Raw genomic sequence first — 15845 nt, 5'->3', positions numbered from 1 at the left:
CCAGCATACCCACGGCAGCCAGGGCATGTTGGCACTTGGAGAACCACAAGTGCCAACATGCCCTGACATCCCTGGCTTGCTGGGCCCTGTAGTTCCACAAAGAAAAAAGTTTACAAACCCACAACACCCTCATACAAACCACACATATTTATTAAAAATAATAAAACCCACAATAAAGACACTAACCACCCTCTTTTAAACCACAAGTATTTATTAAAAATAATAAAACCCAAATACTTACCAATGATGTTTTCTTTCTTGATGGCTTGGTCCTGTCCTTAAGTATTTGTAAATCCATCTTGCCGGCTTGCCCCAGTCCCAGCCATTTATACCTCCATAAGGGAATCTTTTCCAACAGGAACTCTTCGCCCAGAAGGGGCACATATTTGTAACATCCCGACTCTTTAGGCTTGATTGAAGTTCTCAAAAAAAAAAACTTGAGGCGCCGCAAACACCTCCTACCTAGTAGGAGGTCCTAGCCGCAATGCTCTTACGCCGTTTGCGTAAGAGCTAACTACTGTATTATGGTATTTTCCCACGCTAGTGGGGAAATCACATAATACTGTATTTAGCGCTTAAGCAAGTAACGTAGCGCATTGCGCATGCGCTACGCTACTTGCGTAACCTGAAATACAGTAAATTCAGACCCCACGCAAAATTTTTCCCCGATTTTCACGGGACCAGCACTAGTCAGGCAGCACTAGGGTTAAGCATAAATAGCGGGGGGGACCCCACGCTTTTTTTAAAAAAAACTTTTACCTGTTCTTTAACATTTTAACAGCTGCCGGAGCTCTGGCAGCTGTATGACAGGTCAGTGTAACAGTGATGTGTTTACAACTCACAGTTACAACACAGGTGAGTTTGCCAAACACAGGAGAGTTAGCTAAACTCGGGAGTGTTTACATCGCTCAAAATCGCCACAGATGACCAGCGATTTTGAACATGAGTGTCAAAATCGCAGCTTGATACATTTCCAGTTTTTTAAAAAAAAATCGCGGGTAAACACCCGCGATTTGCCGCGATTTAAACACGCTGGCAAACTCGCATTTTGAATACATTTACCCCCAGATCTTTGTTCTCATACGCTGTTTGCAGGGTGGTCCACATGTCTTGTGCTGACACTTTTCCATTGATGATAGAATACACATGCTGTTCTACAGCTAAGCCTATGGTCCCCATGGCTCTATCTACTTCATCAGCGTTTGGATTCGCTCCTGGATCAATTGTGACCACAACTTTTCCCGCTTAAGCTGCATTTCCATGGCGAATTTCCATATTGCATAAATCTCTGAGCCTTTTCATTTTATAAAGCTTATACTGGCCCCAGTGCTGTGCATTTTTCTCTTGTACCAAATAAAGGAATTTTCTGAAGAATCAGCTTCCTTTATTTCTACGTACCACTGCTACCATTTTCTTGTTTAAGTGCTTTCTCCAACGCACGATCCTGGGCCCAAAACCTGTTGGAAGAACCTTTTGGGTGTCTGTAAAAGGTGTCGGCAGTGTTGGATATGGATGTTAAGCCACACACGTTTAAACTTAACCAAGGTGTTGGCTTATTGAACACTTACAACAGTAAAGCAGCTACTCCCTTTCACTGCGTCCTATCTCTTCACATAGACTGGCGCAAACCTGAATTTCCAGTCCACGCATGCGCAGTAGCGACATGCGGACAGTTGGTCACCGCCTCATTTTCTGTCCCTCTAGACCACCGGTGAAAAACACAGCAGATGGAGCATAGCGCTTCATACCAACACTCTTTACATGCACCAGAGATCAGCACTGATCTCCCGCTGGGGAGCAGCAGTAACAAAAAGACAGCTGATCTGAGGTGCCAGAAGGAAAGGAAGAAAAAAGGAAAGGAAAAAGTAGACTCAGCTACAGAAAAAGATCAAGAAAAACCCTTTCCCAAGAGTGTCCTACGTGATGTGATGCGTTTATGCTGCACCCAGAAATAGCCCTGTGAGTAGATCTGTCTGGCTCTTGCAGTATATATAATTTATCAGGGATGTCATTGTAGTGACAATTTTCAGTTTTCTACTGTGATTGTGCTGTCTGTAATTTGTACCAATTCCATTAATGATAGTTGACTGCCTATAATTACCACTATGCATTTTCTCAATGTTGCCTGTAAGGCGTGTGGGGTATAAAACTATCCCACGTGACGGTTTGTACATGTTACCGTGTGATGTTGTGATTGCTTTTTGAGCACATCGGAGCTTTGTTGCTGTATGTTTCTGTTTTTGGGGTTTTTCCTCTTCCAGAGATTTACAGTGTAATTGTACTGTAGTTTACCTTTCTCTGCTTCAATCTTAAAGAGTAAGAGGTTTAACATGCACTACTGCCTCTTCCTAGAAGCTTAACCCATTACATGTATACTTGTTTGGATTCTTACCAGATTAGAGGTACTCTTAGAGGCCAATGACCTCAGCCCCAATGTTTGCTCATCATGATGCAGTATTTATTGGCATACAAAGCACCACTGTGGGCTACTAAAATACATTTGGTAAGGATCTCTAATAATGTTAAAGTCCCTATACTGATAACAAAGTATACCATGAAGAAATATCCCAATCACAACTAAAAATTCTGAAGTCCTTCCATTAACCTTTTGCAGACAATACAACATTCAATGACCTCCAGACAAACAAGTAACCACTCATCTCTACCCAAGGGCATAACTACCATAGGTGCAGAGGGTGCGGCTACTATGGGGCCCACATCTGATGGGGGTCCGTCATCCTTGACAGAGCCCTATGAGCTTGGATGAGTTTTTCACCATTGGCGGTACATGGGGGCCCATATCAAAGTTGTGCTATGGGACCAACAAAGGTCTAGTTATGCCCCCGCGTGCTACTACAAAGCCAACAGCCAATTACTGACTTTTCCCTGCAGTGTTCCTTTGGGAAAGAGACTGAACTGCTAGTAACTAATTTTTTGGTGTAAAAAATAAATATCAACTTGTTGATCCTGAAGTTTCTAAATTGCTTGATTTGATGAATAAAGAAAACTTTGTGTATTTTGGTGCCACTTGACCCTTATAATATATAGGAGAGTTGATGTGGGTAGCACGATTGTGAAAACAAAATGTGACAGATGTTATGTACTCAATAAAACCATGACACCACTATGGACTGTGGCTCAGTATCTTCATGAAGTTAAAGTAACTGAGCAGACTTTACAGTCTACACAACCTTTGTTCCTGCAGTTTAAACTCAGACAAGATCCTTGTTTAATTCGTCCACACACATGTGTAGCCAGATCGGATTGAGGTTTAGCCAATGGGAAATGAAAAATATGTCTTCGGAATTCAACGCCTTTCTTTTAATTTAATACAAGCAAAAAGTTATTATTACTTTCTGCATTACAAGATGAGAACAGAGAGTAGACGCTCAGTATAAATCTGCCTTATTTATAGCCACAGCAGAAATCTAGGTGGTCAGCTTTTGAAATTAAATAAGTTAAATTTGGTCTTTTATTTTTAATTATATATATATATATATATATATATATATATATATATATATATATATATTTATAATATTATATTTATATATATATATATATATATATATATATATATATATATATATATATATATATATATATAAAATATTCTTAAAAATGTCTTTGATAAAACAACTATATAATTGTTCATCATAATATATTAAAAAGTCACTATATGATATAGTATGTAAAAACATCTTTTCTTGTCCTTAGTAGTTTGCAGTGAAAATATATTCTTAAGAAAATATGTTTTTCTCTATTCTCATAAGACAGGGCAATTTACTATTCTTTTTAATGTGGAGTGCAGGTTCTGTTGGAAAGAAAATATCCCTCACCACTTGTTAATTATTTGAAATTCAAATAAACATATATTATCAATATAAGAAAAAACAAAATGTGTATTGCACTAAATGTTTTTTTGCAGAATTTTTTTTATTTAAAAAAAACACTAATACTATAAAAACAACTAATTTTTAAAGAACTTTTTAAATGTCAATCATTTTAAAACAATTATAAACTCAAAATACATACATTATTTTTGTATGTATTTTGTCTTAACCTTTCCTCTATTTTGTTAAATAACTCCCCATGGTCTGTTTATTTTACTTTACCTCTGGCCGGTCATTTCCTCTTAGAATGAGCTTGATGCCGCGCAGAGATATCTCCAGTTCACAGCTAGCGGGAGGTCGTAGGTGCACCGTCAGCTTCCTTGCAGTTGCAATCTGGATGTGAAATCAGACACAACAGTGATACATTGCTCTATCACAAACATAACCATGCATGCTACTGTCTGCATCTTGTCATCACTATAGCACCTTTGTTGATGGTACCCTGGAAAGTTTGTGCGCTTCTCTGTGCAAGTGTGACGGGTTTTGTTTTACTATACAGAATACATATAACCAGGGCCGCCATCAGGGGGGTACGGGGGGTACTGTTGTACCGGGCCCGGGCTCACCAGGGGGCCCGGTACAACAGCTTAGCACAGACTTACCTGGGGCCCGCCGCTGGTCTCCGCTATTCTGTCTTCAGCCTGGCTGTCACCGTGACAGCCAGGCACCAGGATCCGATCGCAGGGGTGGAGGATTCATTCCCCCTGCGATCATGTGCTCTGCCTGTGACAGATCACATGATCGCAGGGGGAATGATTCCTTCACCCCTGCGATCGGATCGTGGTGCCTGGCTGTCACGGTGACAGCCAGGCTGAAGACAGAATAGCGGAGACCAGCGGCGGGCCCCAGGTAAGTATGTGTTGCTCATGGGGGGGCGCTCATGGGGGGGAGGGGGGCCCGGGTGGCACGGGGGCCCGTACTGGGCCTGATTTTTTCTGAAGGCGGCCCTGCATATAACTCAAAAATTCTGAATTGTTTGAAGACATCAGCAGCTCCAGAGCAAACACCAAATCAGTGGGCCTCAATATCCTTTGTAAAACACAAGTGGCAACTATAGTCTTAAATAAAAGTTAGGAATCAAACAATTTAGAGCTTAATCTAGGTTGATTATTAAGAGTTAGGAGGTTTGGAATTGGTTTAAAGCATTACAGTATATCTTTCTTTGTTTTTAACCAAGGATATGTTTGGATCATTTTGATTTAGCAACTTCGAAGAGACTCCCCTCTTTAAAACAAGAGGTCTCTTGTCTTCTTATAACACTAAGGGGTTAAGATATAAGCTTTTACAAGCTCACCTGTCCAGACTCCATACTAGCAAGTCTGAGAGTAATAGGTAATGGGCCCAAGGCAAATGTCCTTTTGCCCCTTTATAAAAATAACCATGAAACATGCTACCTTCGCAATAAAAGCATACATGGATTCTTGTATTATTGTTATATTGTTGAATATTTAGTTTTGCTTTTTTTATTCTGTTTATGCAAATTGTCATTTCAAAATAAAAAGTAATAAAAAAGCATACATGGTTGTAGAAAAAAACACCAGTTATATTTTTCTAGTCCTAACGTCTGTATAAATGAACATATTATTTTATTTTTGTATTAATGCAGACAAGTATTCAAGCATTTTAGTTTTGTGCAGATTCCACTGGTATGACAGTGACGATAATGTAGACTTCCAGGTGCGCACTTAGGGGGGAGTTTCCTGTTGAATGATCATATATTGATGTTCTGAATATATCTTTGCCCTGGTATCATCAGGCTCTTTTTCACATGTCTGTAGCTGAAGCATCAGCTGTTTATTAGACAGGGACACAACAAACCACACTACCCACGATGCAGCAAGAAGCAATGAGGCAACTAATTGGAGTAGGCTCATATGACAGCTCTGGTGCTGATTGGCTCTGAAGTAGTCAGTTGACAGCTGGAGAGACTTAAAATAGTAGCTATTCAGCTCCACCACAGTGCAGAACATGGTGGAAAGTAAAGCCATGGGGCCTCATGTAGAGACAGACGTAAGTCCGATTCGTAAGCGCAAAAAGCTCTTTTAGGGTACTAGCCAGGGATCCATCTCAGACTGAGACATATCTTTGCCTCTCTACGCACAGAGGTGAAACGGAACAGGCAGGGGGCAAGCCTAACAATGTAAGGGTGTGTTCACGCTCTTTACGTGCTATTCTGAGGGGGAAGTAACCACAAACAGGTCTCTAGGAGATCTGTTGCAGGTGCTTTCGTCTGCTGCAAGATCTGTACTGATGATGACCTTGCTGTAGTACAAATATAAGACTAATAAATATAAAAATGCCTCCACACAGCTTAAGCCAGTACTAGCAAAATCGTGAGGGTCAAAAAGCGTGGGGTCCCCTCGAATTTACTATTACCAACACTAGGATTTGCCAGGCTGGGTTGGTGGCACTATAGCAGGGAAATCAGTAGCATGGGGCCCCCTTGCCTTAATGCCAAACCAGTCCTTTGTTAGCACCACCCTAGTGCTATAAGCCTAGGCTGGCAGCACTAGGGTTAGTTAAGCTGTTTGGTAAGGGGACACGCTGTTTATTTGTCAGGCGCCGCTCGGCGGCCGCCCGCCCGTCCACATAGCGCGTCTGGTTGCCTAGCAACCAGACGCGTCACTTCCCCTTCCGCCCGGCCGGCCAGCTACAGACCTGAAAGCGTTCCCGTTGCTAGGCAACGGGACGCTGCATGAAGATAGCGCTACGGCGCTAAAGGATGACAAGCGCTACGGCGCTGGAGCTATGACAGCACTACTAGTGCTGAGGGCATTGGCTAGCAGTACTATTTAAGCTTCTCTGACCCCACCTCCTGTGCCAGAGTTTCAGGTCCTTTCCTGTCCTCCAGCGTTCCAGTGTTCCTGTGATTATCTGTTACCTGACCTTTTCCTTCCTCCAGTTTATTGCCGTTTGCCTGTGACCTTTGTGACCCGGATTGCCTTAACTACCCTTTTGGATCTCCCTTTTGTACCTCGCTGTCAGAACGTTATCGACCCGGCTTGACTCACTACCCCTTCGGATTCTCCTTGTGTACCTGCATTGCCCGCACCGTTGCCGAACCGGCCTGTCTGACATTCCTCTCGTACTTCGCTATCTGACTCGTGAAAGGACCGCGACCTGCGTGTTTCCTGCAGCTAAGTCCATACCTCCTTGCGGGGGTCCCTGGTGAACACCAGGGGCACGTTAGACTCCGCACCTTCCTCCGAGTAGTGCCAACGATAGCAGGTACGCTATACTAGTCGTGACATTATTCTTACATTTATTTATTCATTGATTTATCTGCCTTACTGGGTTGCTGTGACTGATACACTTAAGTGTATTAGGCTCAGTGGCCCCGTAAGGCAGAAGAAGTGGTGTGCTTACAAAAGGTGTGCAATTTGCATAGTATTCCGAGTCGCACGGGTCTAAAAATATGACCTGGACTTAACAACCAGGACATACACTGTAAGTGTAAATTGTGTCCTACTCTACATCAGGCCCATGGTGTGCAGATAAGAATACTCTTCAGGCTGCAATTATCAACTGACACTTAGGTGGGAACCACCCAACATAACCCTAATGCCAAATGCTGCATGTACCACATAATCTGGGGCGTAAATTTATCAAGCTATGTGTTTGAAAAAGTGGAGATGTTGCTCATAGCAATCAGTCTTCTTATCATTTGTTTAGTACATTCTACTAAATGGCAGCTAGAATGTGAATCACAATTCATAAATGCTATAATCAGTTTTGATATTATTAAAAAAAAATTGTTGCTAATATAAAATCTGAAATTTACAACCATTGCCATCATTTGTCTAAAAAAGAGCCTGTTGAAAGCTTAATGCAGCAAGTTTTGTATAAAATCAACATTTAGTTAGAAATCCTGCAATTCAACGTTTTAACAGTACTACAATATATATACTGTTTTACCTTCTGCATGGCTGCACACAGGATACCATTGCCCTGATGATGTGGAACTTCCACAGAACCAAGGAACTGCACGTCAAACATCTGGACCCATGGAGAGTTTCCCTTGAGGACTGCATAGAAAGAATAGACATTTAATGTGAAAAACTATACTGCATTACAGAGACAGGAAGCAGATGGGGAACTAATAATCATTTATACTGCTAGCCCAATAGCCAGAAGAGGTTCGGTTGTTGTTCAGACCAAATATCAGAGAATGGGGAAGAAATGTGATATAAGCAACTGGAATGATTATTGGTGCCAGACAAGTTGTTTCAGTAGCTCAAAAATGCTGATCTCCTGGGATTTTCATGCACAACAGTTTCTAGAGTTTACAGAAAATGGTGCAAAAAGAATCCAGTGACTGGCAATTCAGTGGGCAAAAACATCTTGTCAATAAGAGAGTCAGAGGAGAATGGCCAGACTGGTTCAAGCTGACAGGAAGGTGACAGTAACTCAAATGAACATGCATTACAACAGTGGTAATCAGAAGAACATCTCTGAACAAACAGTACGTTGAACCTTGATGTGGACGGGCTACAGCAGCAGAAGACCACACCAAGATCCTTTCTTTTCAGCTAAGTACAGGAAACTGAGGCTGCAGTGTGCACAAGCTCACCAAAACTGGACAGTTGAATACTAGAAAAACATCGCCTGGTCTGATGATTCTTAATTTGCTACAGCATACAGATCAAGAAATCACCAGGCAGGTGATGAAACGCGTCAGGTAATTTGGATGTTCACTGAGCCGCTGGATAGCACTAATCCATGACCCAGCTCATATCCCTAGTGGATTTTTGGAGGTTGCCTTTTTTGAGCCATATCATCGCTATACAATTGGTGCCACGATTGTGCTAGCTGCTATTTTACTACTTACACGGATTGCCGTCTTTACCTACATATCTATCACGGAGGTCCCGGAGTTCGTTCTGGGTATGAGGTGCGTGCGCATACAGACCACAATACGGGACTGAGTATCGGACCAGGTCTGTATTGCGCTCTCTACTTTAGCAGTTTAGCGACTTTGATTTCCATTCAGGAGTGGCGGTTTTCTCATTGTGGCATTTATGGCATATTCTCCTCCATACTACATGTGTTAGAAGCATTGAAGTGGGGTTCACCATCATCGCGGTGACGTATACTTTCCACCATCAGTGTGGCCACACTTATTTTGAAGCTCCACTTCATGATCTTCAACGGGGTCATTGGACACTAGTATCTATTTGATGTGAGACATTTAGCTGGTTCTCTTTAGGAGTGATCGATTCCATGGTTCATCAGCCTTATTGATGGTTAACTCAGTCGGTTCATCTGATTTTTTACATGTCAAGTTGTTATCCACTGGCCAGTGTTGTCTATTTTATGGTTCATTTTTAATAAAGTGTTTATATACATTTATTACCCACAGATGGTTGCATATTGATTGTGTTTATCAGTCATCAGCGCTGTTTTCTGTTGTGTTGTATACAGATGGTAATGTCAGAATTGGTGTAAACAACATGTATCCTTGGATCCATCCTGTGTTGTGTTATCAGTGCAGGCTGGTATTGGTGGTAGTGTAATGGTGTGGGGATGTTTTGTTTTTTTTGCACCCATTAGGTCCCTTCATACCAATTAAGCATCATTTAAATGCCACAGCCTACCTGAGTATTGTGGCTGACCATGTGCTCACCCTTTTTGGCCACAGTCTACTAATCTTCTAATGGCTACCTCCAGCAGGATAACGCCATGTCAAGAAGCACATGTCATCTCAAGCTGGTTCCACAAACATGACAATGAGTTCATGGCCTCCACAGTCACCAGATCTCAATCCAATAGAGAACTTTGGGATATGATGGAATGAGAGATTTGCAGCATGAATGTGCAGCCAACAAATCTGCATGGATTGCATGATGCCATCATGTCAACATGCACCAGAAGTGGCAACTGTGTGTGTAGATGGGGCCTATTTATTGTTTCTTTTTTTTAATGAACCCTTCTTCACCCAATTAATAGCACTCCAGGGTAATATTCGTGGGACCTGCAACTGCTCAGGATGAACATACCAGCTGGTGTCAGCACCCTACCGTTTTTGTCTGAATGTGAAGTGTGTTCCGTCCTCTGATAACTTTACACTGCACACAAGTCACATTCAGACATACAAACATTCAAAGCAGAAAGTTCACATCCGGTGCAGCTGCTGGTGGAAGAATCTATTGAAAGGTGTGAGTCGCACAATTGGGACACCAATGGTTATATTTGTTGTGCAAAGGGGTTTATTATTATTAATATTATTATTTATTAACTGGAATTCTTTAAATACTTTCATATTGCATAAACTGCATGTTCTGTGACTATACTAATTACAGCTGCTTTCATGCTAAGTTAAACTAGTGTACTTCCCAGTTTCAGAGCTGCTTTTATGTGAACATCATTCTTGCTAATTTCGCTGTGAACTGAATATGACAGGATCGTTGGTCTTTTTGTTTTCACCAAAGTAATATTGTGTTTATTTTTGCATAGGGGTATTGCTTTTTTGTTTTGTACACAGGATTGGCCGCCTGACTCCTCTTCTCAGCTTTTTGCTTCTCCCTTTGAGAACATCTCCAAATTTTCTAGTTGCATGATTCTGTATGACCATGAGTAGAATGTCTGGTAAGGGTCTTCGTCTGCTCGCTTGGAACACTAGAGGTTTGAAAGTCAAGCTCTATATAGTGTTGTCTCGGCTTCGAAAGTATGACTCAGGTATTTCTTGTTTGGTTGAGACACATTTATATTGAAGTAAGGTTATGGCTCTGAAACGTCAATGGGTGGGGTGGGCGTACCATTCTGTTCATTCCCATACTTCTCGGGGAGTTTCGGATTTAGTTAAGAAATCTTTAACTTTTACCGTGGAACAGGTAGAGATTGACCCGTATGGGCTGTATGTGTTCTCAGGGCGGTTGTTAATTTCTCCACTCTTATTATATTATCAGTTTATGCTCCACCCCCTATAATGATGACGTGTTAAGAAAAGCTATTGTGTTTATGGCACTCTTTCCGGCTACTCCGGTGGTATGCTTGGGAGATTTCAACTATGTCCTTCACACGGGGCTGGATAGGTGGCAAGAGGTCAGTATGTCTCTTGTTAATCCCCCTACTCCCTTTTCTCATTTGATTGAGGAGATGGGCCTAGTTGATGTATAGAGACTTAGACATCTGGATGTACAACAGCTTGTTATTCTACATCTTGTCACACCATGCCGTGGATAGACTTGGCTTTGTCTTCTTTGTCATTAACTCAATATGTGACCTCAGTTGAATATTTTTACAGAGGCATCTCTGTACTTATTTGTATCGATTTGATTAGAGATAGGGGTGTAAAATTTTGGAAATTAAACCCAGCTTGGTGGGCTTCGATGGGGACTGGATCTGATCTTACATGTTTGTGGGGGGGTTTCTTTAATGAAAATAGAATGACAGGAGGACAGAGTCCTTGTTGGAACAGCATTGCAAAGACTTGGAGTGTTTGTATTTAAAATCACATGCCTCTTAGGATCGACTTCAGTGGCTGAAGGCGCAGTTACATTGGAAGGACTATCTTTTTGATAAATCTAAACACTGTCTTCTTTTCTCACAACACCATTATTATTCAAAGGCGGATATGGGTGGGAGTTATTTGGCTTGTTTGGCTAGGGAACAGTTGAGTAGTAGGACTATCCCAATGATTTATAATGACCAGTCTATACAAGTATTTAGGGGGGAGTGAAATTGTTCAAACATTTTTTGACTATTATAGGAATGTTTATGCTTCTAAGGTACAGTATACAAGTACTTAACTCTTCACATATTTAAACTCAATTAAACTCCCTAAACTTTCCCAGGAATCGGTGTCCCTTTTGAATGCGCCTCTTACATTGGAAGAAACAGATTTGGCTATATCTTTGTTTCCAAATCATAAGGCCCAGGGGGTCAATGGTCTCCCCATAGAGCTATATAAGAAATTTCAAAACTTGTTTGTTCCACAATTATTAGCCACTTAACCAAGTTGGGCAGTCTTCTGCCATCAATGTCTGAGGCACTGATAATGGTTCTACCGAAGCCTTGAAAAGACCTTTTATATCCAGAATCCTACAGATCAATATCTATTCTATATACAGATATTAAAATTCTGGCTAAGATTCTTTCTACTAGGCTCAATTCAGTGATTTCTGAGATAGTCCATTCTGACCAAACTGAATTTATGCCTGGTAAATCTACTATCCCCAATATTCGCCGCCTTTATACTCACATTCAGTTACCCCATAAAACTGAGAAGGGGCAGTGGTGGTATCTCTCAACGAAGCCAAGGCCTTTGACTCAGTGAAATGGCGATGCTTATGGGAGGTATTGCCTCAATTTGGGTTGGATTTATCAAATGGGTTTAGTTACTATACTCCGCTCCTTTGGTAAGAGTTTTAGTAAATGGACATACTTCTTCCCCATTTAGTTTGGGTTGGGGTACTAGGAAGGGGTGTCATCTATCTCCAGCTCTATTTGCCTTAGCCATAGAACATTTGGCATGTTTAATCCGAGCCAATCCGTACATTGTTGGTCTTCTTGTGGGGAGGACGCTAGATTCTGATGATATGATTCTTTTTCAGTCAGACTCAATGCCTCCCTGAATCATCTTCTCTGTAGAATTTTGGCCATTTTTCTGGTATATTGGTAAACTGGGACAAGTCATATGTTTTTCCGTTGCTTGGAGTGATACCCACTGATGCTTCAGAGCGTTATCCTTTAAAATTGACCCTTTGTTTCAAATATCTTGGGGTCTGGATATCCCGGCTTTCAGTTGAATTTCCTGGCGCTATATAAATAAATGATGATGATCATGATGATGATTTGTCTCATTGAACCTTGACCCGTATCTTAGAATATATTACTATGTTGCCCAGCTTACACATTTAATTAGTTGGTTAAGATCCCTGACCCTGTTAGCTTTGTTGGATTTTCTTGCAGAGCAGGTGGTGACCTCTAGGTCTATGTATGAATGTCTGTTACCTTTAGAGATATTGCTTGTGGGTAAGTGTTCACATCAGGTTGCGCCAATTATTAGGCAAGCAATTGAGATTGAGCGTCTTGCTCATTATATACTTGGAGGCCAAGGACATGACCCCTCAACTGCTTTTTGGTATAATCCCTCCTTTGTTAAACTTGAAAAATTAAAAGGCTATAATATATGGCGTAGATGTGGTATTAACTCATTAGGGCAATTATATGAATCCGGATGTTTGAAGACTTTGGCCCAGTTATCCTTGGAAAGTGGAATTCCAAATTCTGCTTTTTATTGTCATCTTCAATTGAGACGTTTCCCTTGTCTCCTCCTTTGATCCAGCAATCTCCCCTTAAATGTCTTCTACATGAAGTGGGCACATGGAAAATTATATCTACATTATATTCTAAGCTTAGTTTGTCGTTGGCCCCTGCTGATTTAGATAAGCTTAGATCTAAATGGGAGGTGAATCTGGGCCCCCTTCTTGATGAGGAATGGTCCCATATGCTCAAGAGTCTCGTCAGGGCTACCTAAGTAGTCTGGCGCGTCCGAAATGTAATTCTTTTATGGGTGGCATTTATTGTGGGACTGTTCGATAGTAAAAGGTTTTTGGACAGAGGTTTGTGAATGTATTTTGAATACTGTTCCCCCAGCCCCGTCAATGAGTGCTAAACAGTGTCTATATGGCATCTCTCTAGGAGATATTACTAATAAATATACAGTTACATATATATTTAACCTTATAACCTTCACTAAAGTGGTGATTTGGGGCTTGGCTTGCTCCTAGACCATTGGAACTTCATAAGTGTAGGGCGTTAGTGAATGCAACTATGCAGCATTAAAGATATATGTATACCTGCATGAAGGCAAAGGGGAAATATAATATAATATGATCCATATGATACACCTCTAGATACAGAGCAAGTTCAGGTGACTTGATGAGCTTGGAATAATTTGCATCTACTTTAATGATCCTAGTTTATTTCATAGCGGCAGCGAGAGAGGGTCTTTTGTTTGGTCTGTGGTGTGTATAATTTTTTTTATTTTTTTTTTATTATATACTCAATTAAGTGTTTTATTAAGTATTATTTGTAATATGTTACTTTGGTGAATGTTCTTATACATCAATGTCTGTTAATGTTGTTACTTGCGTGTTGGATATTATGATACATATTTTTGTTTTGTTGTATGTTTTGTGTTTGTTGTTTTGGAAAAAATAATAAAAGTAAACAAGTAAAAAAAAGAGAATATGACAGCAGAGTATGCACCACTGGAATTTTCCAAAAGTGTAAACATGCAACAAATAAGATTGCTGTGCAAAACAAACTTAAAGCTACGCTACCACCTACTGTAAAATTTCCCTAGCTGGAGACCTAGGAGCTGCTTCATGCAACAGGCAAATTAATGCTGTTCTCCGGAATGGAATGTATGAGCAGGAGAACCAATCATAGGCTGCAATCTCTTTTTTACTAATTTTCTTAGTAGGCGGTAGTTTAGCTTTAAATCCATGCATTTACTGAACACTTGCAACAAAAGTGAAAATAAACTCTTTTTAATTTCTCCGTTTAAGTCAGCCACATTTACTGGCCAACTTATTATTAGGATCAAATCATCATATAACAGACTTATAATATATAACAACATATTACAAATAACACATTATAAAAATGTGCAGAAAAGACAGACCCATAGAATGCACTGCTCTCAGTGTTCATTAAACTAAGAGTAAACTTCACCTCATTAACATGTGTTTCTGCCTTCCTATACTCCAAGCAGAGTAACACATAACACTCTGAAGCAGCTTACCAGCATTCTCCTTCACCGGACACACAACCTCATGTGCATAAAATGAAGGGAAGATTCCTCGCTCGCCTGTTCTCATATTATAGCCGCGGCACCATGAACCATCCTCACATTCTACCAATAACGGGTCATCTACATCCAATTCAAGCTCATCTTCATGACGAGGAATAAACCTGAATAACAGAGGAGCACACACATCAACATAGTATGAAAAATACAAAACTAAAGAATATACTATCAATACTATAACAGTTTACACAGAATGGTTACCTACGCAATTTTCATAGTTATTTTGTACAGATAACATTTAACACAAAAGCATACGCTTAACATTTTTTTTCAACTGTATCAAAAATCCTCTTTGTTTGATGCCTAACAGAGGGAAAGGTAAATGCTACATATTGTTTTATATTGTTTTATGGTATTCCTCTGTGCAGTTGATAAGCAAATTCAAGGGTTTGTGTGCACTACTTCTTTGATTTGATTCTTTGATTACTCATATTTTTGCTCTCTTTCAGACCTAATCAAGCCACCAATGACATCATTGATAGCCCACCAAACTATTGTATTGTGGGGGCTTATCACACTTCAATAAGACTGATAGGAGAGCGGGGTGGGGCATGGTGTAGTGTGGAGTAGGACATGGTTTCCTTCCTCTCTTACCAATATCTATAATATAAATGTCTAGTGGCGTGTGTTAGTCTGTCTGTGTGTGGAAAAAATAAAACCAAGCTGCAGCGCCACCTGCTGGGCAGAGTTATACACTGACCTACTAAATTCTTAGTGTGTGTGGAAAAAAAATTCAGAAAGGGCTGAAATTTGGTATACTAAGATGTTTTTAATTTGTTAATTTAATTTGTTAATTGTTAAAAGTGTTTATAAAGATTTAAAAAAAATATATATATATTTCTTGAAGGAGAAGTGACAGTTGGGAGTGGTTGGTGGTTGCCGGGGATGACAGTGGGGAGTGGTTGGTGGTTGAGGTCTGGGCTATGGCCCAAATGCATGACAAGAACCTTTTTAACACCTTAAGTAGCTTGATTTGACTAGAATGCATGAGTATCATGCACGGGTTAACTTGTCCAATATATCTATCCTTACCTGATGCTGCTGGTGTTGGAAAAAGGAGTCCCAGACGACACTCCTGCCTTTGGCCCTATTCCCATCCTCCCTAGGCTCTGCTTACCCTGATAGCCAAATCTTTC

At 40.6% G+C, this 15845-nt stretch overlaps 1 protein-coding gene across 1 annotated transcript in view; it reads right to left on the bottom strand.

Moving 5' to 3' along the window:
• The window catches only part of MAPK8IP2 (mitogen-activated protein kinase 8 interacting protein 2), a 70941-nt gene that overhangs the window by 15824 nt on the left and 39272 nt on the right, over window positions 1–15845 (bottom strand). The window contains exons 7-9 of the mRNA XM_075208455.1: window positions 14644–14813; window positions 7809–7918; window positions 4116–4226 (exon numbers count right to left, since the gene is read on the bottom strand). Of these exons, the coding sequence (XP_075064556.1) occupies window positions 4116–4226; window positions 7809–7918; window positions 14644–14813 (391 nt within the window). The remainder of the gene's footprint in view (window positions 1–4115; window positions 4227–7808; window positions 7919–14643; window positions 14814–15845) is intronic.

Source organism: Mixophyes fleayi, chromosome 4 (assembly GCF_038048845.1).
Source record: "Mixophyes fleayi isolate aMixFle1 chromosome 4, aMixFle1.hap1, whole genome shotgun sequence".
In the NCBI taxonomy this organism is placed as follows: Eukaryota; Metazoa; Chordata; class Amphibia; order Anura; family Limnodynastidae; genus Mixophyes; species Mixophyes fleayi.
Note: the sequence above shows the minus strand (reverse complement) of the source record. Positions and strands in the feature narration are given on the sequence as shown.